Below are 26693 nucleotides of genomic sequence, written 5' to 3'. Positions count from 1 at the left end.
CCTCCTCTAGCCTCAGTAGAGACTCTTACTCACATAGAGGTGAAAGATATAGTAGTCAAGGAGCAGCAGGTGCCACTCAGAAAAAACTGAGACGACTGCTATCGTGCAGGAAAAGGAGCTGACCAAAACTGCTAAAGTCATCAGCAGGAGTGAAAACATAGCAGATCCACACCAGAATAATGAAACCAGTGAAGCAGGTGCGATGGGGCCAAAGAAAGGACAGACAGTAGGCGGCATCAATGAATCTTGTGCTGCTAGGAGAACCACCTGCACAGCAAAAAACAGCAGAAAAAGCTGTTGTGGAGAGGCTCTGATGGGCCACACCTCCGGACTTAGCCCTTGGTACTCAGGGAGGAAGCTGGTGCCTTTAACCAGGCTGTCGTTTTCCAGCATCTTGAAGAGGCCTCTCTTGAGTCATAACGACGAACGGAAAGACAGAAACTTTTCTTCTTTAAACGTGGTTTTATTCTTCACTCGAATGACTATTGAGAGTTAAAAACTTTTAAAAGAAATAATTCTCCTCAGCCTCAAGGATGAGATGAGGGGAAAACAGAGAACAGCAATGGAGATCCTCTCTATGAGGCGGCAAAAAGAGAGCTGAGGGAATAGCGTCTCTCCTCCTGGTCATGTGATGTTTTTGGCAGGAAAGCGTCAAAGGGAGGACTTCTAGTCTTCTAGAAAGTTCTGGAAATCTTCTTCGTGGCTGGCATGCCTGTGTGCAGTCCCAATGTGGGACTGCACAGAAGCCACGAAGATGAAAACAGGGTTGTACATACCTGTAAACTATTGTTCGTCGAGTTTTTCTGTGCAGGCACACCTGCCCGCATTCCATTGTGGGAATGCACACTCAGCCAAGTTAGAACACTTCCCAGTTTGATCCGAGCTCCAATTCAGCATGACATCTGAATGCAAGCACAGTAGTAAATAGGAGTTTGCTCCCCTCCAATTTGCCAATGAAACCTGAATTTGGCGACAGCAAATCAGAGCTTGATCAAAGTAGGAAGTCTTCAATCAAGCTTTATGTGCGGGAGGAGTGAGAGGAAAGCGTGAGCACAGCAAACAAGCTGTGTCTGGGCCCAGTGTAAGAAACCCCTTTCTTTATTAGAGTCTGTTGTGATGTCTGAATCCGATCGTTGATGTTCACCACTTAGTTTAAGTTTAAGGAACAGCATGATAATATCATGTATGCACGCACGCACTTGTACACTCGGGCTGCTAATATTAACTAAGATTATAGCCTCGGAAAAGCAACACATTCCAGGCAATTTGGCTGCGGCTTGAACAAGCCGAGAGGGGATTTAATGACAACCCAGAAGAAAGAGGTCAGCGATCAGCAGATAAGCCATGCTGTGATTGAAGCAAGCTCCTTAAGTAACTAGTCTTTGGGTTATGCTGGCTCCTTTCCCAGTATCAAACTAGGTGAGAGAAATCCTACACACCAGATGCCTCTAGCTAACTGCAGTATCAAAATCTGATGATAAAGCAAAGCTGCAGACAGGGATAAAGCGAGGCCGAGCTCGCATTAAACACAGCCTTGAAAATCCTCAACAACCGAGCGAACAAAAGCATCTTTGCTTTTTTCTACTACCGAAAAAAAGGCATGGTGGGGGGGAAAAGAACAGGCTGCAAAGGGAAAAGAAATAAAATTGAGGGAACTTGTCTTTTACCTCCCTTGCTGCTGTGGCTGAAGAATGTCCAGGAGCAGCTGTTTCACTTCACTGGGTGACATTTGGTAGACATCCATGGGAGCCATCTCCCCTGCTCGGATTTTCAGCTCGTACTTCATGGCGTGCACAATCCATCTGAATAATGAAAACATTCGCTAAATCAATCACTGTTTTCCAGACCCCCCAAAGGGTATGATAAATACAGGCAGCTCAAGGTTCCCACCAGGAAGACAGGTAGATGGTGCATGGTGTGAAAGAATGGAACTGTTTCTACTACTTGGCGATAGGTTCTTGTTACGGTTAATGTTTAAAATGGGAAAAAAGGGAAAGTGCTTTGATTAGTTTCCAGCATAAGGTTCACAGAGATGGCCTAGAAAAACTGAAACAAAACAGTGGGTCTCTTGAGGGTCTGCAGACCTGAAACTCAGAGTCAAGCTACAAATGATGCCTGACACAGGTTGGACACTTGTCAGCTTCCCTCAAGTTTTGATGGGAAATGTAGGCATCCTAGTCTTGCAGCTGTAATGGAGAGCCAAGCTGTAAAACCAGGACGCCTACATTTCCCATCAAAACCTGAGGGAAGCTGACAAGTGTCCAACCTGTGTAAGGCGTCACTTGTAGCTTGGCTCTCAGGGACTGACTGGTCAAACCCTGGGAGGTCGTACTCAGTCCAAGATACAAAACAAGGAGGCACCTGAGGTCAAGAAACAGGAAGAAAGGTTTGAAACAAGAACGTCGGAAGCAAAGCAGCACTGCAAAGAACTGAGGAGAAGTCTTTCCTGGAGAACATGGCTGCTGTTAGGAGGGAAAAGGACCTGACCTTGAGGAAGTAATCTGGCTTAGCTACAAAGAAATTATTTCTTTTAGAGGCTGCCAGGATTAGGTAAATTAGGTAAATTTTCCCTTGTTGTCTTATGGTTTTTGTATGCTCTTATGCTGTCTTATGGTATGCTCTTATGGTTTTTGTATATGCTGCTTAAGATCTTTTTTGAGCCTATTTTTCTGATGCTTTTAAAAACGTTTACTAAAAACTTGTCTTTTTTGTTTAAGCGCTGTGAGTGTCTTAAGCTTTGCCTCTCTCCTTATGTCTAAAGCCATCACATTCTGTCTCGTAGGTGTGTCAGCTGGGTCCTATAACAACAACAACAACAACAACAACAACATTCGATTTATATACCGCCCTTCAGGACAACTTAATGCCACACTCAAGACTGGGTTACAAAGTATGCTATTATTATTCCCGCAACAACAATCACCCTGGGAGGTGGGTGGGGCTGAGAGAGCTCTGAGAGAGCTGTGACTGACCCAAGGTCACCCAGATAAGAAACTTACCAGGTTATAAAGAAAAGGTTGCTGGGGTGCGGGCAATTAAGAAAAAAAAGGCTACTATTTGGTAGCAGTGGCAACAGACATTAGAGGGGAGAAATCAAAAGGGGGCTCCAGTGATTGCTTTGGTTGGCCGTCCCTCGCTCTTTCATGGCAGCCGACTGATTGGACCGTAACGCATGGGATGCTCATTCTAAATAATAATGTTTTCCTTTTTATACTTCCTCTGAGCCCGCCATAAAGAACCACACAAGAACTAAATCCCTCATCACACCATGCTGTCTAGTTGGAACTAGAAGAACAGCAGTGAAACGTATCGTACAGTGATTCCATTGACACTGGAGCTTCTAAGCAAGTGCAAATACTTAACTCTGCCTTCTCAATCAGTCTAATTAAATTAATTGCCATATGAGCTGAACTCCAGAAGGGAGGCTGTGTCAGACTGCTGGGGCCAAAATGACCAAGAGTCACGTGGCTCCTTGAGGAGCATTTTCTTCATAAACTTTTGTTATCCTGGAGCCTTTCTGGCGAAGTGGGCTCTGGGCTCACAAAACCTTAAGCCAAAACAAATTTTCGTTTGTCATAAAGACCCTACAAAACTCTTGTGCATTTTAGTTGAGTGTCAAATTTGGCTGCACCTGGGCAGGTTTGAGCGATGGACAGTTTGCTCACTTGTGACCATTCGTGGACTTTGCCAGGATAGAAGCGCCTCACCAGGTCAAATGAGTTGATGATCAAAGAACGATAAAAAGCAGGTTCAGCTAGAGAGTAATAATTTCTCTTGTGACAAAGGGCAAATAGCAAGTGTTGCTGGAACAGAACTGAATGGCGCTTACAACACTCTCCTAAGAAAGGGCAGGAAGGAAATGCCAGTTCTCAGGCTCAATTACGATTCTTTTCTCCCTGCAGTGCTGATACAACAACGCAGAATCGCATCATTTGGAAAACAGCCTGAAGGATACATAATAATGCCGTTTGGAAATCAGGAGAGAGACGTCCACTGACAAAGTCTTCTCCATCTGTAATTGCTTATGTGAGTCATTCTCTTGATATAAAAGAAGAGCGAGGGGAAATGGCAAACGCACACCGCCTGCAAATCTTCAGAGGCTCGGCCTGCAAAACCTTGAATGGCAGAGGCTGGACAGACTGTATTGGTTTGGAAGTCTTTACAGTAATGGGGCTGTCAGGATCTGGATTCATTTCAGCATGAAACTTAGCACAAGAATCAATAATGAGACACCAAATCTAATCATTATCGGGAGAAAATAACATTTCTGCGAGAAGGTTAATTTTGTTCACTGGAGTGGGTTGAGAACAGTGAAGCAGAGGAAATTGAGGGTATGGAATTAACCTGGGATGTCCCAGGAAGGGAACCGGTTCATGCAGAGACTGGAATAAATATATAAAAAGGGAATTATAAATGAGACATAGAAAAAAATAAGGAAAAGTAAGTATAATAAAACAGCTTCAGGTGGGCAGCCGTGCCGGTTTGCAGTAGAACAGCAAGTAACACTTTGAAGACTAACACAATTTTCAGGGAGTTTTTGAGTCAAAGCTCCCTATAGTGCAATCCTAAGCAGAGTTACTATAATTTAAGTCCACTGATTTTAACAGGTTTAGACTGGAATAACTCTGCTTAGGATTGCACTATCAGTCAGATACAAGTAGGAATGGAAATCCCTGAACCTTTATATTTACATTTCAAATTGTTTCCCTCAATACTATCTCTGCCATGACTTCAACATTTCTGGCAATTTTACATCTCTCCGGTTGACAAATATCAGCCCAATTAGCCCAGTTTGGGCCCAGCTCATCAGGACGTGGGAGCTGAGCAGGGCAGGACACACTGAGCACTTGGATGGGAGAGCACTAAAGAAGAGTGGTGTTGCTGTACAGAAGTATGCGAAGGCAGACCACTTCCACACATCTCATGCCTGGAACGCCCCACGCGAGGGATAGTCATGACCGAGTCGGCTGCAAACTGATGGCGTGCTGTTCTTCAAGCTGACCAGCTGTTTGTCTGCTCATTCGTTCCGTAGCCCCCTTCAGAGACTGTCCCCTGGTGCAAGCAAGCCACAATTGTCACAGCTCTCTTAGGTAGATTTACAGTAAGCAGCAGCTAATGAGACGTTACAGCCCAGGTGATGTTAGCATACCCTCTACAAACCCACTCCTCTATCACAGTTTGAAACCAAAAAGTGGGTCAAACTGACCCAGACAAGGGGGAAAAAATGGACACATACTTTGACGCCAACCTTCGACAGCTTTATACGCGACATATTCCTCCGGCTTAGTAAGCTCAACTGCCCTGCTGTTGCTAGCACTGAAGCTCCTCTCCTGCAGTGCGCTGACCAGTGTGATGAACTTTTCATTTATCTACTTCATGTAGTTCCTTTTTACACTACCCTTCTCTCCAATGGGGACCTAAAGCAGCTTACATCATTCCCCTCTCCTCCACTTCAACCTCACAACAACCCTGTGAGGTAGGCTAGGCTGAGACGGTGTGACTGCCCAAGATCATCCGGCAAGCTTCTATAGCAGAGGGGGGATTCGAACTCGGGTTTCCTAGACTCTAGTTCAACCCGCCAACCAGTACGCCATAAAGGATCAGAGAGAGGACCCCCACGGGGGTCCACAGCTCAGCTGTAATTTCAGCTCTGATCAACGAGGGTCGCATTCATCGCTGCATGTACTGGATTATTTTAGCGTTGGATTAAAAATAACGTTGCTAGAACCTAGCGTTCTTCATGGCTGCATCTTGCTGAATGAAAGTGCATTGAGAAAATGATTTTGTTTTTAGAAGTTGGATGGCAAAACAAAACAACATCTTTCTGTTGTGATCTCGCAAAGTACACTGCATTCAACTGTACAGAAGCCTCGCAAAGGCAACAGGATTCATGCAGAGAAATGTTTTCTTCCATGACTGAGAAGCCAGAGAGAAGTCACAGATTAACTCACGTAAATTAGAACCGAGAATATATTACCATCCTGTAATTTATTTTTATTCACTGGGATGCACAGAAATGGTTTCTGTTTATGCTGCCTGAATGTTATTTTGACTTCTATTTATACCACATTTCAGCAGGAAAGGTAGCAATTTCTCATCCAAAACAAGTGGTGAAAAGAGCAAACGTGGAACAGTTGGGGGGCTATTTATGGAATAAGTTAGGCATAAGCACATTTACATAAAGTCTAGGGGAAACTTTTAGAAAAACTGAGAGGAAGAGGCTCTTATCCCAGTGAAATAAATTTAAATTCATTCCGAGATGGTAAACTAGCAGCGAGGCAGAAACATTGAAGGGGAAGAAAATATCGCATCATAAAACCCTGACAAACAAACTCCACTTTAAAGCTTTGTTTAGGGTCTTGTAAAATGATGCATCTGTGCAACGCTGTGGATGGGATGCTCACGCCAGGCACCGTGTGAATGGGCAGTACTGAAACTGTCACAGCAGCAGTATATCCTACTGGATATTCTGGGCTTTAACATCGGAAGGCTGAAGGAGTAAAATGGCAATCTACAAATTACTCCAGCTGAATCCAATGGAGACGTGCCAATTTTAAGTACATTTGCAGTGCATTAAGTGGGCTGTGAATTACAGCTGCCGTATGCAGTGGAGCTGGAGGGAGCAAACCCATGTCTAATTGCTATTTAGATGAAAACGACGGAGGGAGAAAGGGGCGTCGTCTCAGGTTTCCACCCTGCCAAAGAAGGAGAACAGCTAATGCCGGCCCCCAAGTATGGTATCCATAATTTATTGCCCTCTATTGTGTTTTTGGCGCGGCAATATACGGTTCCGATAGCTTCACAATCTAAAGCACCATCAGGAAAACAACATAAATACAACGCTCGCAAGAGAGCATAAATAACACAGGCCTTGCCTCAGGGAACATCTGTTGATGGGGGTGATGAGGGGGGGCTGCCAGGTAAATGGGGCTTTATCCACCAACTAAAGTGTCCATTTCTCTATTGGTATGAAAGGTTTCAGTGGGCTGATTTATCATCACGGCTTGCTTCCTCCCAAAGGCTCAGGGTGGGCAAAGCCTCCGCCGCAAAATGTCTCCCAAATAAAACAGCTGCTGAAACGTTCTCAGCTTCTAAAGGAGAATGCCGAGCCCCAAAGGCCTGCCCAGATAGATGGGGGTCCTACAACTAGAGATGCTGCCCAACTCATCTTCCCCATGTCCTTGGAAATAACAGTGTCTGTGTCTTCTGGTGTGCAGCTGAGCATTACGGTCCCATGTTTTTTCTCTGGTTTGCACTGTTCATTCAAAACAGCAAAGTACTCTTCCCTTCCGATGCTCACATGCTTGCATACTGGGACACTGGTTGGCCACTGCATGGGACAGTACGCTGTACTATATGGACTGCTGGTCTGACCCATCAGGCTCTACTTATGTCCTTAAGTACAGAGCTGCTGCAATTACTAGACTAGATTTCTGGTAACAGCTTGCCAAGTGGTTAGGTGGTCAACTAGAAGGTCAAAGAGAGCCAGTTTGGTGTAGTGGTTAAGAGTGCTCTGACTCTAATCGGGGCTTAGGCCCAGTATATCGGACACCTTGCCTCCTCCCATATGCACCATCTCAGAGATCTGTAAATGATGTCAAATCAAGACAGCACGGACACAAAGAGAGGTGTTCTTGACACCCCCCCCCTTTAAGCACTTCTCAAACCGGCTCCTTCAATTGATCCAGAGAGAGAACAGAGAGCAAATGAAGACTTTAGTGCGTGGCTCACAGCAACCTACCCAAATGAGAGGTGGCAGGCCGCCATGTTCAGAACCTTAATGCATTTACATTAGTACTCTTGATATGTTCTTCAATGCTATCACCCCCTTTTTGGCACATCCAGTCCACCCGGATCTTCAGCTAGCAAAACAAATACAGCAAAATATGGGTTTACTGACCCCACTCGTATCTTCAGCATGCCATTAAATAATTCAGGGGAGTTGGAGATGATCCAGCCAATGTGAATGACAAGTTCTTGCTGAAGAACAGCTTCTCTTTCATCCTGCAAATTGCACTTGTTGTAGATGATGTTCTTAATTGCGCCTGGAGACAAGGGATTCGATATAATTTCTTCTTCCTGGGCAAACGCCCCAAGAGTCACCTAAAGGAATATATTAGCAGCAATATATTAGTAGCAATTAAGAGTTGTTATAACCTGAGACAGGAAAGCAGTAGAGGGCTACTTATCCATCATATTCCCCTTCCGTCAACTCTCCCTGTCTGCATCAAGACTGGATAGATGACAATTAGCATGGCAAGTTAAATTTACAGCTGATGGGCAACGTAGATTTGCATGGCTTGGTTATTCGGTATTAAAATAGCATCCTCTAACTACCACCTCCGCCACAACAAAAGCATTTTCCCAAAAGGAAAAGTAATGAGTTGGGAAAACGCATGTTCAGAAAAAGGCATGATCTGCCCCATCAGTTCTTTGTAAATAAAACTGAATGAGCATAATCAAATAAAAAGTTTTTCTAGGTAGGTTCTATGGGAGGTCATTCTTCCCCCTGCATCAGCCACTGCCAGGGGAATCGTGCCTGTGGGGTTGCTAGGCTGGGTCTGAACCCTTCCGACTTTCTACGAAGTCATTGCTTACCATGCACCTGTCGATTGTTGTTATTGGTGGGGAGGCTTTGGAGGGTAGCCAGTTCAGGTTATTTTGTAGCCCAAGGGGAGGCATGGCTTTCATGGGGTGGAGTATACGTCAAAATAAATACAATTTGGAGCAGAGGTGGAAGCTGGGAACTGCTACAGGGGAATCAATGAAACATTAGCAACTGGGGGTCACGAGTTTAGCATGTTAACCTTTAGGTAACATGATGAAAGCATGACTCTCAGCTCCACTTTCAGTGGTTCCCCCATACCGCTTTCCAACCACCACCACCCTGCTCCAAATTTCCTCTTGCACATGTTAATGCTCTGATCCAGGCATTCCATTGACAAGCAAGGCATGCCTCTTCTGCAACTTTCGTGTCTATTTCTTCACACACAACCTCAGAGCCAGTGCAGACATAATGCTGCCCCCATCCCGTAATTATGGTTAACAAGCTGCGAGTCTCCAAGTCCTCAACTCACCCATCCAAACCAATCGCACTCCAGCTTTAACTATGGCTAGTCGTTATGTCTGCACCAATGTTAAGCTTATTCAATGACAATGAGGGATTGCTCTGAGCCAAGAACAGACAGTATGGAGGGAGAGCAGAATCCTGCCGTAGCCTTGGTCTTAACCATAACTAAGAGAGGCAGTAGTACATCTGCACCAGCCTTTGGACACACGCAAAAAAAGGCTATCAGGAAAGGCGCAGCCAAAGCGACAACAAAACAGTGCCAAATCATGCTAAATGAGTGCAAACAATTTAGAAGTATGAGAAATTCTCTATTTGTAAAAAAAAAGCAAGCTGCTACTGTAAGGGCAGGTATGCAATTTGGTAAACACAACATGGATTTCAGAGTAATTATCACTGTTTACTTTGGTCTGGAAATCACTTGATTGAGGTTCTCATCAAATGCAAACGCCCAAACATTTACTCGTATCTCATCCGCATCTCTGAAGTGATAAATTCTGCACATCTAGACTTTATATCTTACAAACTACAAACAGAAAATCTTTTTAGCCTATTATGTGAAGTCTAGTTTCAAAGCAAGCGCTCTCCATCCAGCTAACCGTGGGAGCCTTGTTCATATTAGCTGTAGCTTGATTTGCATCTTAAATTGGTTCTTATAAAACACCTCTCTGGAATGTGGAAGGAAGTGTCCTCTTAATGGAAGACAAGTAATAGCTGAAAACTCATCTCCCATTGATACCATTGGGGGGGGGGACAAAAATAACAGTAGTTACCAAAAACAAATAGGATGAATAATGAACAAAAGGAAAACGACCTTTTTTAAAAAGGAACAATAAAATTGTAACATTCCTACCTAATTATATATTTAGTTCGTTTTGTTTCGTTTTGTACTGCCCTTGAAGTTTTTCCAGCAAAACCCTCTCCACAGGCAGCTGTGCCCTGGGACTAGGTTAATAAAATACGAGACAGCAGATAAAGCCCCTCTGAAATAGCTTGGGTGTGTGCATGGGGTATTTTTTAGAACACATAAGACCTTTCATGAAAGCAGTTTCCATGGGCGCTATATTATGTGCATGAGATATGAGCTACTGACTTACACTATTGATTCTATTCATCTATCATTGTTGTTCAAGACAGAAAAAGCCACTGTAAATCTCGCAAGAACCTTTTAAAGCAAAATTTAGGCTGCACGCTTCTATTTTAGATAGTCAATAATTGATCGCACAGCAGTATCATTCTTAAATTCTGGCAGACAATGGTTCCGCTTGGAATTTTGAAACATTAGCTACCTGATCTTGAAGGAGAGAGCTCCAAAATTTATTTTAGAATAGCTGCTTTGTAACACGGAGAGATTGTTCCTTGGTTAACCCTCGTGATCCTCGGTTCTCGTTCGCTCATTTCGTCTTTGTGAGGACTTTGCTCTCCCTTCTAAGTTGCTCTGCATGTATTTTAACTGTAAGCTTTATGGGGCAGGGATCTGCCTTTTCCTTATGCCGCTCTATAAAGCATCCAATATACTGATGGCGCTATAATTTACAAAAATTAAATGAGAGCTAACATTGCCACTGCCAAGGAGAAAATGCTTTACATTCATTTAGTTTTACAGTTTCTCTATGAGATGAGCCATACTGCTTCCATTTCACAGATGAAAGAGTAGCAGGGAGCTATCAGCTTGCCCAAAGCTACCCAAAAGATTCGATTTGAAGCCAGGCATCCCAGCCTCAAATAAAACATACTGTCTAGAGAAAAACAGCTTACAATAAATATATAGATACATTTTTATTTCTCTTCCCAACATGAAGAAAAAAAAACCTGTGGCTTTTCTTACTAAAATAAATCTCCCTTATACTAAGAGGTATACTTTCCTTTATACCCTTTAAGGCTACAATTCTCGCCGTTGGCTCTACATATAACAACTTTCCCATGACCAATTTTACCTCCCCTGAAAAATGTCATCCGGAATTAACGATGTGCTAGTACAGACGAGACACTGGCTCCTGTGATCATGGCTTTCCACGCACTGGAGAAAAAACTGCCTCCTTCTCCCTTATGAGGATTTAATGAACAAACTGTTTCGCTACAGCCAAGGGTGTGGGGGGCAGTGTTGTAGAGTGGCCACAGTATCAGCCCATGACCCCCAATTCAACTCACAGGGTGACTTTAGGATAGTTGTCAAGATGTCTGCCTATCTGCTTCAAAGGACTGATGTGAGGATGTGGAGGGGAACCATCTAATGACATCTACCCCAAGCTCCTCAGAGGAAAGAGGGAATATAAACATAAACAAACAAATCTACACTGGGGAACAGAGGGCAGAAACTACACTGAGGGTAAGGTAAAGTAAAGGTAGTCAGTCCCCTGTGCAAGCACCGAGTTATTACTAACCCATGGGGGACATCACATCACAACGTTTTCTTGGCGGACTTTTGTTATGGGGTGGTTTGTCATTGCCTTCCTCAGTCATCTACACTTTACTCCCAGGAAACTGGCTACTCATTTTACCGACCTTGGAAGGATGGAAGGCTGAGCCAACCTTGAGTCAGCTACCTGAACCTGGCTTCCACCAGGATCAAATTCAGGTTGTGAGCAGAGGTTGGACTGCAGTACTGGAGTTTATCACTCTGCGCCACGAGGCTCTGGAGGGAGCAAAACTATTTTGCTAAGCGGTGTGCTGTGAATCAGCTTGTTTACCCCAGAGCCATGCCAAACTACTCCCAGCTACACACTCCCCCCCCCACACATTTTCTTTCGGCTCTTGTGCTTTACCCTTTAGACAAGAGCTGGAATACATCCTTCTTGCCCTCTCCAGCCCTCTTTCAGTGTTGGGTTGCTGGGCATGCCCAGTAAATCTCCCTGAATTCTCATGTATTTGCTTACCATGTGAGTGTTCAGGCATCATTTGAGTTGTCTTAACCATTTCATCATACAGTGAGGAGTTTGCCTCCCATCCCGTTATGTCCCTGTAGGGTCTTCTCAAAGAGGTCAGTTCCCTTGGCCTAGCGTCCAGAAAGCCAGGGATGAAGGACCTGACATTTCTGTTAAGGTCTCACACTGACGTGTCCAAATGTCTTACTGTACAAGATGGCTGAGGCAATCAAAATGGCGCCTGAATTATCACAGGACAAGGGAAGCTTGTGAGGGTTTGGGGAGATCTAGGGAAGATGTGTGTCACCTGGTATTGAAGGGGGATGGAGAAAAGTGGAGGATGTGAGCCAACTCTTGGGAGATGAGATGAGAGTGGAGAGGGTGCAGGGAAATTGGGAAATCCTCTTTATTTGCACTTCCAAAGCAGTGCTTCAGTGATCCCAAGAGGCACGTGACTCTGGTTTATGCTGACTGACCTGACGGAAAAGTTTTCTAGAGCAGCAAAAGTTTTCGTTATTACCTAGCTCTGATTCAGCTATGTTTCAAAACAAAACAAAACTTCTTACAACGTACTATCCAAGAGGATTTGGACCCCAGAGCTCATATTCCGTCAGATTTATTAATGATTCTGAAAATGAAAGGACTTACCTGTTTGCCCTGAACTAAAACATTAGTAATAGATGGTGCAAGGCTGTCCACTAGTTTACATAAAAGGCTTGCTGCGAAGCGTACAAGAGACCTGAGGGCAGAAAACAGAGCAATCCCGCTGGATATCAAATACTAGTTTAATGAATTCAAAACTAGGATTGAAAATTGGTTGTCGTATTTGATCAGTTCCCAAACGCTAAACATTTAAATATGCATGGTGTTTTGAACTTGAAATGTCTCTTCTTAAAACTGGTATTTTTTTTTGGAGAGGCTAAATCTTGAATTATTTAAACTACTGAAGCAAGAATACTCTTAATGGCCATGTTGGGAGCACAGTTTGATCTCATTAAACTGCATGCTACATTATAGGACACTGCTGTTCCTTTCTCTGACATGACAGCCAGATGACTTGATACAATTATGAAAGCAAAAAAAATTTTTTTTAAAAAGAATTATTTTTTCAGACCTTCTTGACAATTTGCATTTAGTAGAAACTCTCTCGGGGACGGTATTTTGGATTATCTAGATATAGTCAGGCATTTTCAATCAAATTGCTCTGTTCCATTCTTGCGAAGAAAATCAAAGTGCCTGATTTTCTTAATTTCTTAAGTTAAAAATGTGCTTTGAGACAGTCAATAAATGTCTTCTGCTGTGAGAGAAAGCAGAGCATGCAAAACATATTTAACTGCCATCTGACAATCCTCTAGCGTGAAAAATAAACATATTTACGGGCATGCCATTTGCATCGGACATAGATCAGGACTTCCAATCGCATTAATGGTGGCTTCGGATGACCCGTTCTCATGGCGATACTTTCATCATATACGACCTTGCCTCCCCATTGATGGGTGCATCATGGAATAAAGATGAAACACTCCATGATGGAAGTTACAACTGACTAGATGATCACGGGCCAACTGAGGTCATCATCCGAAATTCACAATCCTATAAAATGGCTTTTACTCTCGACTTCCTAAAATGAACAAGATGCACACATACTAACAGACAAAACACACTCTCGGCAGGTACCCATGCTGCCTCCGTTGCTGGACTGTACCACTTCAGACTGCAGGTAGGGGGGAATACATCAATGCGAAAGAACTCCCTATGGTTTACAAAACTAGCATGCTGGGCAGAATCCTAGGTTAGAACCTGTTCCTTTCCAGGCTACTTCTGTATATGCAAGGAAGCGTTCCAAACGCCAGTCTCCCACCAAGTCTGAGATCGCACAGGCCAGCAACAAACACGTCACATGGTGCTACTGATCAAGTTCGGCTGTGCACGCCAGTGTAAAGAGCCAAGGAATGGAAAAACGAGAACCAGGCAAACTGCTCCGTTTTCAAAAAAGTCTGAAGCTATGGGTATGAAAGTAACTTCTCCTACAAAAGAAATCCAAACATAACTTTGCTTCTGTTTTCTGAGCGTCAAAACAGACAAGATGCTGGAAAAGTAGAGCATTTGTGGCACTGCCCTCTTCTAAAGGACCCCCACGGGTGTGCCGTAGTGGCTAAGAGTGCCTAAGAGTATTTGTTTCACCAACTCCAGCCTTTCTTACGTTCACAGTTGAATTACTGTAATACGTTCCACACGCTGGGTTGCTCTCGAAGACACCCTGGCCATCACAACCGATTTGGAATGAGACATCTCCATTATTGTCATGGGCTAGATAAGAGAAACACATCTTCCCTGTTGTAAAACAGCTACACTTGTGGCCAATTTGTTTCTGAGTTCAATTCAAGAAGCTGGTTATTATGACCTTTCAAGCTCTTCATGGCCTGGGACCCACGTATCTAAAGGACAGTCTCTCTACATCTCTCTCTCTAAGTCTCTATGCATCAACTGCAGTCCTCGTGTTCTTCCCCATCTTAAGGTACCCTGTCTAATATCTACCTGAGCCCTTCCATTTTTCATTACAAGGCTACTCTTCCCACATACTTTTTTGAGATGTTGCAAGGCCATTTCACTCACCAGAGTTTTTAATGGAGCGTAGGCTGCAGGCAGTTCGGAGAAAGGTGGGCTATTTGGGGTGTTGTTGTATTTTGTACGTTGTAAATTTGGAATTGTAAGCTGCCTCGGACTACAAAAGGAAGACTGGATACAAATATTTTAACAAATAAACAAATTCATGAAAATATATAGATCTGGGGAAAAGCTACCCTTTCTGATAGCAATACAGCCACAACCCGATTTATACCTCTCCCTGTTACTTTGCTATAAAAACCTAGGAATTCCAGCATCTAATCTGGCTTGATCTTGAAAAAAAAACAAGATACATAGGAGAATGAGATATTTCACATTTTCTGACACAGGCTTTGTAGCCAAAAACATTAGTTGATCAAGAGTTAATGAATGAGTGGGTAACACCCCACTCAGTTAGTGCAAAATCCATCAACCGAATTGATGCTGACGTCCATGACCCACGGGTGTGCACTCCTTAAAAATCCAGAGCAAAGCATTTCAGGAAAACAACGTCAAGCGAGAACCATCAAAATGCAAAGAAGCTGACACATCTCAAGCAGCACGGTTTCCGGCCTCGGGGCGCACTTTACCTGCTTCCCATGTACTACCAAAGTGGTAATATGGGGGGCTAAAGAGGCTGCGAATTTCTGAATGTATGCCGCACTGCAGCGTAGCGCCAACCTAGACATGGCACAGGACAGTGATGAAAGTGGAATCAAAAGGAAGACTGTTTTCCATATTTATGCTGTAACAAAATAGTCCTGTTACTTTTGCGAGCAGCATTAGGCATGCCCGGGGGGGTTAGGTGTCCACCATTGGATTTTTATATTAAAACAGCACAGAACTATAATCCTCTCTCTATATTGCTAGAGTTATTTGAGAGTGTGGGGCATAGACAGGAGAAGCACAGCTGGCATTTGAGAAGTGGAAATCAGAAAAACCCCAATGGGGTGGGCAGGATTAACAGCACTTTGAAAGATTGTCTTTGCATGTCTCCTAATTGACTTATGGAATTCACCAGCACGAGATCTGGTGATGGCCGCTAGCAAAAGTTGACTTATTTAGGGAAACTTGTGGCTAGGTAATATCTCATGACGCTTAAATGGGATCTCAATGGACAGAGGCAGTATCATATTAAATCCTGTAGTCTAAACAATAGGAGATGGCCGTCCTCTTCATGCCAGTTTATAAGCTACTCAGGGAGTATCTGGGATACCGCTGTTTTAAATGCTCAAATGGGAGAGTTCGATCTATTAAATGGACTACTGAAGGCTTATTTACTTTGTTCTGTCCCCAAACCGAAATGGTTTCCCCACAGAAGATTGCCAGTGCTCTTTATCTGAATGTCCACAGATGGCACAAAGGAGGTACCAAAGGAGTCTCATCAAAGAGCGTGATGGCCGGACTAGGAACACGCACTCACAGGGTCCTCTTGTTTTAGCATCTTCAGGTAAAATTCTAAAGATACTGAAGGGAGGCAATGATACAGAAGACAAGACACCAAAACTGGGTGGGAAGTGAAGATTAAGTCTTTTAAAAGCTTAGCAGCAAATGAGATTTAATGGCTGACAAGTTTCCAGAAAAAGAACAAATAGGCCTCATCAAATTCACAATGTCTGCTCTGCGGTGATCAAGGGGATTTTTAATTGCAATGGCTGCCTAATAGCACCTAGAACAGTACAAATATCCTATTATTGCTTTAATAGTTACTTGCTCTCTCTTTCTCTGAACTAGCACTCAGTCTTATAATGCGATTCCTTACACGGATGCTCTCAGGCCTTAATCTGGGTCAGTTCTGCCATCTGTTTTCAATACCACAGCTTAGTACTGAGTCACATGAAAGACAGATAAGGGGCGGGGTGGTGGTGGAGGGCATAAAATGATGAATGATGTGGAGAACAGGGACAGAGAGGATCCTTTCTCTCTTTCATAACGTCAGAATTGGATGACTGGCTGCACATTAAATGATTTCTATCATGCAAAGCATTATTAATTTACAGACTTCACTGCCACAAGATGGCCTCTGGCTCAGATGGCTTGAAAAGGAAACTGGCGAATTCAGGGAAGAGATGATCTGTTGATAGCTACTAGCTATGATAGCAAAATGGCACGCCCATCTTTAGAGGTGTTGTGCCACTAAATATTAGCTGCTGGAGGACCAGGTACTGCCTCCTTGGCCTGCTTGTGGAAGCATTTTGTTGACCGCTCTGGGAAACAAGATGCTGGTTCTTACTGACCAGCGAACTGATCCACCAGGGTTCTTCTTACGTTTTTTGATGGAAGCGCCCCAGAGCAAATGTGGAGGGCATTTCTTTCACTGCTAAATAAGCTGCAGAGAACCCCACATGTCAAAGTTGACAGGGAATGGGCTCAAGATAAGAGGGTGGTACTTCCAAACTGGAAGCATGGCCTCTGTCCACAAATGAAGCACTCTGGTAATATATCCCGCACTTGGCCAAAAAAAATAAATAAATCAAAACCGACATTATTAATATGGTGCGATAGTCTCCCTAAGTTAAGTATTTCCTACCAAGTTAATATTGACGTACTGTGCAGAAAACATGGCTCAAAAATTTGTAGCAGGGACTTAAACATCACTATGCAAACAAGATTACTATGAAGTGGGAAGAGACCATATACAAACCAGAGCTTTTTGCTGCCAGCTTTTCGATAGATTCTTTCAATATGATCGGAGACCGTACCTAATTCACAGAGAACAGGCAGAAACAAAGAAGGAGGGAGGTTTTATATTGCAGCTGCATTATGAGTTTGATCTGTTTTGTTGGCTCGTTTCAAAACCAGAGTGCAAGGGCAATTGTTATATCTTAAGACTGAGTTCAGACAGCAAATTTAAGTGCGCTTAAATTGTTCATGAACGCGGCTTGTTGCTGAGCTCACACATGCACCTTGATCCTTCTTTCAATGAACACAGTGAAGGAATCCTGGTTAAAAAGTAACTCTGGCTACCTGCGGTGGACAAACGCAGGCAGCGATTAGACTCCCACTCACTAACTGGAATGTTAAGCCTGAATTACACTCTAGGTTAAAATCCTAGTTACTGGAGAAAATGGGAACTCAGGTTAACTCACGCACCTGCATTCACACACAACAGGTAACCAGATTTATTTTCTAACGAGAATTCCGTTGTGCTCTATTCAAGGAAGGAGTTTCTTAAACGATAAGTTAGGCAAAGAATCAGAGGCTATGAGGTGTCCACTGATGGTGCCGTGTGATGCAAAGATTTTGGCTGGTTCCATCTTTATGAACTTTATCAGAGTTCATTGCTACTAAAATAAGGGTAGCCATAATCATATATTTTAAGAAAAATACAACTCTCTCTGGCTATCGGAAAGGTACTTCTTTCCTCAAGTGAAATCTTTTGAATGCTGAAAAGGGCAAAAACGCAAATCTGCTGTGCTTTAGAACCGTCATGTGATTTTTTAAAAAAGCAACAGTTACAAGAAAATTAGCAATGTATTTTATAAAATCTTGATTACCAGCATATATAAGTTGCTCGTACTAGCGTTCCATATTATTATCTGGACAAATATTCTCGGAGAAAAGTCTAGCTTGAAATATTGAAACATTACATTTTTAAAAGTTTAATAAATTTAAGGAGTATTTTTTCGTGTGTGGACTGACTCCCTTCCCCCTCTTTTTGTCGTACTTCTTAGCAGGAGACTGTGCTCTTTTTAAAAACTTTTCTAAGCCCCTACAAAACAACATTCAAGTAATATATTTACATATAAAGCAAGCTGCGTATTCCACAGCCCAGGACAATCCAAGGCAATAAACTTGTCCTCCAGCTTCACCTTACTATAGCAGATGAAACCTATTTACTCTTAAAGTACATGCTCAGAATTATAAACGGGAAACATATGGTAAGCAAGTATAAAGAGCTGATACATCTAACCGTTTGTTCCACCCTACAGCGTATGAATGCATGTTTGCCATTTAAAAAAGGAAGTGTGTTAATGGAGAGAAATTAGCAACACGTCTTCCAATAGGCAAACCCACTATTCAAGTTCATCAATATCTGTGCAAAGTTGCCTCTTGTAACGTACCTTCCTTGGTGATGAAATTCGGGCCTTCCCTTTTGAGCAAAATGTTCAGCAGAATGGCTTGGCTTGCTAAGCAGCTGCAGTCCTGGAAAGGAAGAGCGAACAAGTGCAACTGACCCAGTCGGGAAATGCCGACCGTTACAAGCTTGAACTGAACACGAGGATACTGTTTTTCATTAGAGATATACGTATACACACCACGTTACTTTAAAATCTCTACGGCACTTTCTGTGATTACAGCATTTGGACAAAATTCACGCACTGTGAAAAAGGCACTATAAAAAGGCAGATTTGAAATGCAATTGTAAACCTGCTATCCTGCTTTTAAAACTGTGTGTTTTTTATCTGTGAACACCCAGCGCCTTAGTAATCAGTGGTTTCCCTAGGTCTGGTGCAAACTGGTGATACGGGCCACCAGATACACAAAACATCTATTCAATTTCTAAAATGACATAACTAGTGCGTAACATGGTAATAAGGCTGCCGTTTGGGCCAGGGCCCTGCTAGACCCTAATATAGTGCGCCATTTTCCTTTGCATACTTGGCCCTGCTCAATCCACTCTCCACAAGCCTACCAATTTTGGGTAAGAACTCTGGTGTGTTTTGTGTTCAGCATGAATGGGATTCTGCAATAAAATACCAGAAGTGAGGCTGGGCGGGCTCCTTGTCTGCTCTACAAGCAAAGATGGGTATGTTTAGTCTCTGACTGCTCTGTCTGTCTGTTTTATTCTTCTTATATGCAATAAACTTGGATAACCTTATTCAGACACGTGTTAAAGAGGTCCTTCTTGTTCACACAGAGCCAATAAGATTCCACTGCCTCCTGACAACCTGCAGGATCTAATGAATCTTGAGGACTAGCAAAGGCTGGAGTGAGTTAAAACCAGCAGTCCCTGTAAACCCTATTTTCTAACATCTATCTATCTGATCTGTCAGTGGGGGAATATTATACTTCAAGTTAGAAGAAGAGACTACAGTTTCTCCTACATACTTATATAGTGTACAAAGGCCTGGCTTGAGCTAGCCTGGCTGTCCCTGTTTACTCCCCCACTGAGAGGTAGATTTTCCCTCCAAAACTGACCGTTGTTTACTGGGGCTGGGAAGCCTTAGGTGTAAGAGTTCCTGATGTCCCACACTTCAAGAACGTATATATAGTTGGTTTATTACCCAGCCTAAGTTTAAGTAGAGGAAAAGCAGAGGCCCACGCTACCCTTTAAAATGAAATGGCACTAGAGGCTAAGTAAGGTTCAAAAAGGTAACAGCAGATTCATTCAACAGGCAGGGTTGGTATGAAGATAGGCAGGGAAAGGAAAGCTGAGGTAAATGTTTGTTTGTTGATCAGAATACTTCACTAGCATGAGGCACAAGAGTCATCTTATAGCTTAGTTTTAAGTGTTCACAGTTCTTAGATGTGAGAAGTTGGCATTTTCAAACTTAACTTATTTAAAGCAAAGTTCCTTCAGTGATTTTACTTCACAGCTTAGGTGTACAGACTTTTACATGCAGCACTCTTCCTTTACTGCAGACCCCAGGTATTCCACAGAACTAAAAACCCCTTTCCAGACACTGGGCAGAAATTATTCCTCCACTAAAGACATAACCCAGTTCTTTTTGCTGAAGGGGAGTCTCCTTTTACTACCCACTTCCTCTGCCAACCACACACTCCCAGTTTTAGCCTGTCTCATTAAAATTAGTGCTGGCCTTCCCACTTCAGTTCTTCAACTAAAAGCTTTTTATCAATCATAAGCTGTCACGGTAAGGGCCAACTTTTCCCTCCTTTTCCTCAAACAGGAATCTCAGTCTGACCCTCCCTCGTCACATTCCAAGCTTAGATTCCCCCTTGACAATCCTGTCAGCTCAAATTTTGTTACCTTCTCACTGGTCAATCACAGAGAGTGGGGAGCAGCATGTCAGTCTTCCTCCCTTCAGGCCGTTGTTTTAACCCTCTGCCTGCCTCTCTCTGGATGCAGCATTTGGTAATCCTGGCATTTAATATCCTTTCCGTCACCACTTACATTAAGTTTCTGAAGAATCTCGTAAGTTGGTCTGTTTTTCCAATCATTCGCATTAATATCTGGCTGCTGTTCCAACTCAGTAACATTCGGTGTGCTGGTTTGTCTCTTGACTTTTGAATGCTTCGGAAGGTCGAGCTCTTCAAAGCTCTTGAAATCGGGAGGCCTGCAGATAGGAATGATTGAGATTTCCAAAATTCAGGGCCCGCTTCAATGACCAAGCTTTGCAATTTGATTTTAAGTGGGTGGGGGAAAGATTTGGAAAGTCTGCTTTTTAATTTTCCTAAGCTCATCACATGTGTTTATTCATCATCATCATCATCATCATCATCATCATCATCATCATCATCATCATCATCATCATCATCATCATCATCATCATCATCATTATTCATTTGATTCCAAGGATACATACTCATCTGTTTCACTGATTCTTAGGAAGTCCAGTTGTTCAACCACTGCTCCAGAAATTAATGTCTGAAATGGGAGAGGGAAAGGGAGAGAGAAAATACAGTTTAGCCACCGTATTTAACAGTGTGTGTGCAGGATGACCCTGGATGAAGCGGAATATTCAGGACCTGTGCCTCCCCACCAACACAAGACAACCTGCCTACCAAATGCTAGCAAATGCTCCCATTTTCTACTAGAGTTTGGGTGTGTCAGACCAGGAACAGGAACTCTATGTTCCGGGGGACTGCAGGGTGACTTTCTGGATGGGTTGTGGCAATCCTTGCAAAATGGCTTGACTTGACGCATTACCTGTTACTCATGTTGGATTTTAACTTGGTTGTGGAGAGTGCCCTCAAGTCATAGCTGACTCATGGTGACCTCTGGTGGGATTTTCATGCAAGAGGCTAACAGAGGTGGTTTGCTTTTGCCTGCCTCTGCAACCCTGGTCTTCGCTGGAGGTCTCCCATCCAATTACTAACCAAGGCGACCCTGCTTAGCTTCTGAGATCTGATGAGATCGAGCTCACCTGGGCTATCCAGGTCAGAATGTTTTTTTAATTTACTACATTGTTAAATGTTGTAAGTCACCTCAAGTCCCTAGGGTGAGTGGTGCCTAAAAAATAAAAATCTAATAAATTAAATAAATAAGAAGCACTGGCACAGGAGGCCGATCTGACAGGGAACTACTTAGTTCACGCCCACTCAAGGGAGATAAAGAAGCAGCATTTGACAGCAACCTTCTTTTTTTTCCAATTTCACATTCTACCACTTTGGGATAGGGGAGACAAGATGCTTCACTTTGTTTGGCTTCTGGTAAAATGAGGCTGGGGGTTTTGCCCCCTCTGCTGATTGGTCTTGAAGGCACAAGTATTTTTGACCTTCCTTGCACCCATCTTGTGTAGGACCATTCAGGTAGCACAATGGTCTTGTCACAACTTTCTGGAGGGTGCGCTTTAGAGAAGGCAGGGCCTTTGGTTCTTAAGAGGTAAGCAAGAAGAGGAACCCATGATCCATAATAAAACTTTGTCCAAACATGTCAGTCGTTCCAAAAGAGAAAATACATTATAGGAGTTTTATGAGCTGGAAAAAACTGGGGGGCGGGGGAGGGAGTGGTCAAGAGAAAGAGAAAAGATTTTTCCAGGCCTTTGGCTCTCTATGTGGAATGGCATTGCTGCCTTCCTTCCCGTGCTGGTTTGGAGAGAAGCTAGTAATGAAGAAAGAGCCTTAAGCCTCCATGTGCCAGGCTATGGTCATGGTGGCAGTGGTGATATGTGGCAATGAATTCATGAGCTGCACTCAAACTCTGCCCTTCCAAAGTCCCGACAACTGGGAATTAGTAGAACATTCTGTGAGGGTTTGCAGGGTGGGGGTGGGGGGGGGAAAGTTAAGAGAAAGGAGGAAAGGCAGCAGGTAAAATCCAGCAAATGGAGTGGTGCTCAAGTAAATGAATTCTCCCACTCCAGCCTGCTGTGCCCTTGCCTCAAGAGTGTGCCCCCGCACCTCCATCAGTGGATAGCCATGGAACAGCACAGGCCAGGGGGGCAAAGCAGGGCTTTGCAGCAGGAGGGTGAAACGGTCAAACTCACTCCTCTGCTTTTCCAGTGGAAAGGGCTTTTGTCAGTGGAAAACAAGGATGCACGCCTTGCTTAGGTTTCTTTGAGAAGGACAAACCCCCGATTTCCAACCAAGAGACAGCTGTATCCTGTAAATCAAGACTGATCTCCAACATCCTGGGAAGATACTCCCTATTTTTTTTTTAACGATATGCTGTGCTACAGACAGCAAAACAGAGATCTATGGCTTTATCAGGCTGCCTTTGATCCGGCTTTCTCTCTTCTCCCTACCCCTTCCAGCTGAATTCTTTGCACAAATATTTATGTTCAATTGCAGAACAATGCTGCCCGCTTTTATTAATATTTTATTAGGTGGGTATTCATTGCTGTTAATTCAACGAATGTGCATATAAGGTTCACAGGTAACGTGGAGGGAAAATGTATCACAATAAAGCAACTGTAAAGTCTTTCTGTTTTAAAACAGGCTTTGCATTAACAAAGAGAAGAAATATACAAGGTATAGTGAAAGTCTAAACTTATGTAGGAAAATGTATTTTAAACAATACTGACTTGCCTACATAGGTCTCTGTTTGATTTTTACTGCTGATGCTGCCTTTTATGTTTAATGCAGAATCCTTCTAAGAACAAATTATGATAAAAGAATTATAGGATGCAAATGTGAAAATTATTACGGCTAGGACAGGAAACCTTGTACATTTTCCGCTGAAATGGAAATATTTTTATGCAAATAGTGCAAGCAAAGATTATGCAGCTCTTCCATGAATTAATGTCCATAAGCCTATATATCCCCTGCCATCTGCATACAAATGCACACACTGAAACTAAATTATGAGCATGCAGTACATATTCATTTAACACATAATGCATTATCGGCATTTCACAATCTCAGTATTTCAGTTATCCCTCTTTAATGCAATGGACGATGTCCAAAACACTGACAGGGAATTAATTTAGGAAATTAGTGTTCAAAAATTAGCAAATGGAAAAGTAGCATTATTAAAAATTGAGAAATTTACAATGCAATCCTAAAAAGATTCACTCCACTCTAACTCCGCTGAAGTCAAAGGGCTTAGAAAGCTGCAACTCTGCCTAGGATTTGTGCCGTTAGTGTGCAAAGGTCACTTTGGTAAAGCCGGCATGGCTCCAAAATTATGCACTGAGGAGTCTGCAAATGTGAAACAAGCGCAGCAATAGAGTTAAGCACTCATACCATTCTAAGGCAGACAAGGAGGTAGCAGTAACAACAACAGGCCCTTTTGTGTAGCTTTTGCACACACTGGTTTCTGTGTCAGCTGAAAAGAAAAGGCACCGAAATATGTGTAGCAGGGCCACTGGAATAGAAAAGCAGAGTGAATCCACTGTACTGGCCTGGCCTATCAACTAGAAGCCTGGTCTACTCCCTTTGTTTGGCTAATACCTATTAGTTGCATGACGTGACCTGGATGGCCCAGGTGAGCCCGATCTCCGCAGATCTCAAAAGCTAAGCAAGGTCGGCCTTGGTTAGTAATTGGATGGGAGACCTACAACGAAGACCACGGTTGCAGAGGCAGGCAATGGCAAGACACCTCTGTTAGTCTCTTGCCATGAAAACCCCAGCAGGGGTTTCAGTAAGTCAGCTATGACTTGAGGGCAGGATTTCATTCTGTCCTGACCTGGATAGCCCAGGTGAGCCTGATCTCGTCAGATCTCAAAAGCTAAGCAGGGTCGGCCTTGGTTAGTAATTGGATGGGAGACCTCCAAAGAAGACCAGGGCTGCAGAGGCAGGCAATGGCAAGACACCTCTGTTAGTCTCTTGCCATGAAAACCCTGCCAGGGGGTCGCCATAAGTCAGCCATGACTTGAGGGCACTCTCCACACTAGTTGCACACACATGATCCCATGAAACTTCCTTGCTATATGAGACTTGCCATATACACTGATCGTCTTCATAGATTTTTCTCCTTGTGTACAATGGTGGGTGGTAACAACGGAGGGTCTTTTGGGGCAGGGGTCCTAAAATGCCACATCCTTATCTCATAGGAGGTTACTGCAGACTCCTCAGTGACAGTGTTTAGGAAAAGAGGTAAAACCATTCAAAAAACTTGAGACCCACATGGAACTATGAGGAGAGAGGGTTGCCAACCTCAGATGGTGGCTGGAGATCTCCAAGAATTACAACTCCTCTCCAGGCAACAGAGATCAGTTTCCCTGGGTAAAAAAACAGCTGCCTTGAAAGGTATACACTATGGCATTTTACCCAGCTGGGGTCCCTCCCCTCCCCAAACCCTGCCCTCCCAAGGCTCCCCCCCCCCAAATCTCCAGGAATTTCACTACCAGGAGCTAGCAATGGTAGGAGGGTTTTTGAAAACCCCACCTTGCTCCCCTCTGCAAGCTCTTGGAGGCTTAAGCAGTCTGATCTCCTTCCTCCTCCTTTAAGAGCAAGAGTCCAGTAGCACCTATAAGACTAACAACATTTGTGGTAAGGTATCAGCTCTCGTGAGTCACAGCTCACTTCTTCAGATACCAGACATGTATCTGAAGAAGTGAGCTGTGATTCACGAAAGCTCACACCCTACCACAAATTTTGTTAGCCTTATAGGTGCTATTGGACTCTTGCTCTTTTCTACTGCTACAGACACACTAACATGGCTACCCATCTTGATCTATCTCCTCCTTTAAGTGACACTTAGCGATTTGCAATGTGTCATCCCTTCTGGAGTGTTTCCAGTCCTTGTTTTTTTAGGCCTTTTCATTTTAGTTCATTTACAAGGTCATATCACTCTTCAGTGCCTGCCCCCCACCAGTAGGTGAAGCCCTCTGTTTGACTCTGGGTGACCCCACTGTGCATCATTTGACATACAATCAGGGGCCAGCAACTATACTATTTAGAGAAAGTGATGCTGCAGTTGTGTTGAAATGTGGATATATGGAGCTCTGAGGACTTAGGAGCAAAATAGGGCAAAACAGAAAATAATAAATCAAGGGGTGGGATGAGGAGGTGGTCTTGAAAGAAGCAGAAAAGGCAGAGAGTTTGACAACAGGAGATACAGATGGAACCATGAAACAGAGAATACACCCGGTATGCAGAAGTACTGGCAACCTAGTCAATTGGCCCGCATCTTAAGCACTGCCAGAAATCTACAAACAGTGGAGAGAATAAAGGAGCTGCCGCTTGCGTAGAGTTCTGTGAATACTTGGGAGAAAAGAAGACTTTTCTGGATCCTGGTTTTGGACAACAGCCCAATCCTGGGTCTGCAGCCTATTTCACAGAAGGCAACGAAGCAGAAGGCTTTGGGGCATGCCCCCAACACTCTCCGCTTCAGCTTCCCATTGTGTTGATGTCTGTCGCTCTTCCCCGAAGATGCAAAAAGGCTATACGGTGCATAAGTTGGATCCACTTGCAATGCCTAACAGCATGAAAGAGACCTGGATAAAAACTAGACCAACGCCAAGCTTGCTTTAAAGGTTGTGAAAATAAAAGGAAGCCCTTTTTTTTTAAGTTAACGCCCTTCATGAATAAGACATATAACATAAACAGTGACAATTGTCAAAGAGACAAAAACATTCCTCTAAAACGTTTATTAATTATTAAGCAAATCTTCATGGAAAGGCAGTAAAGTGAGGAGAACAACTGTCCTCTAAGGACTTTTGAAATAGCTCAGCTTTTTAAAAAAAAAGTTACGCAAGGGCATGCTTTGTAGAGGATGTTGGAGGAAATTCCCACATGACGGTGTGTCATTTTAATCAGATAAAATATTGTTTAAAGACATTCATGCTAATTTCACTCTGTGTGTGAGAAGTTTTTTTTTTAAAAAAACCCAAACAGATATATGACTGTGAAATTTTAATCAGAGCAGAATTAAAATAACTGAGGCCAACTGGAACTTTTAGAGGACAGGCCCGTACATGTTTCTGTGCAGAACTGGCTATCAGACAAGGACATTCCAATTGTAAAAACTATCACATTTTTGTCTTGCCCTCCTCCGAAGGCGCCGTGGCTTGGCTCTTTGACATGCCTCCTTGGTCTCTTCTGAGCACTGCTGCACAGTGTGGCACCTCCTCCATGCTTCAAGAAAGCGA

General features: G+C 43.4%; 1 protein-coding gene across 4 annotated transcripts in view; it reads right to left on the bottom strand.

Annotated features, from left to right (window-relative positions):
• PHKB (phosphorylase kinase regulatory subunit beta) overlaps positions 1–26693 on the bottom strand; it is a 142096-nt gene that overhangs the window by 11111 nt on the left and 104292 nt on the right. For 3 of the 4 annotated variants that reach the window (XM_055000355.1, XM_055000358.1, XM_055000357.1), the window contains 7 exons: positions 21027–21088; positions 20615–20777; positions 18603–18684; positions 17183–17240; positions 12580–12670; positions 7901–8103; positions 1668–1802 (listed from right to left, as the gene is read on the bottom strand). In XM_055000355.1, coding sequence (XP_054856330.1) covers positions 1668–1802; positions 7901–8103; positions 12580–12670; positions 17183–17240; positions 18603–18684; positions 20615–20777; positions 21027–21088 — 794 coding nt within the window. Of the gene's footprint in view, positions 1–1667; positions 1803–7900; positions 8104–12579; positions 12671–15128; positions 15220–17182; positions 17241–18602; positions 18685–20614; positions 20778–21026; positions 21089–26693 lie in introns of all 4 variants that reach the window. The other variant, XM_055000356.1, reaches the window with a different exon arrangement.

This window comes from Eublepharis macularius, chromosome 16 (genome assembly GCF_028583425.1).
Source record: "Eublepharis macularius isolate TG4126 chromosome 16, MPM_Emac_v1.0, whole genome shotgun sequence".
NCBI classification, from domain to species: Eukaryota; Metazoa; Chordata; class Lepidosauria; order Squamata; family Eublepharidae; genus Eublepharis; species Eublepharis macularius.
The sequence above is the reverse complement of the archived record's forward strand: the minus strand, read 5'-3'. Positions and strand labels throughout refer to the sequence as shown.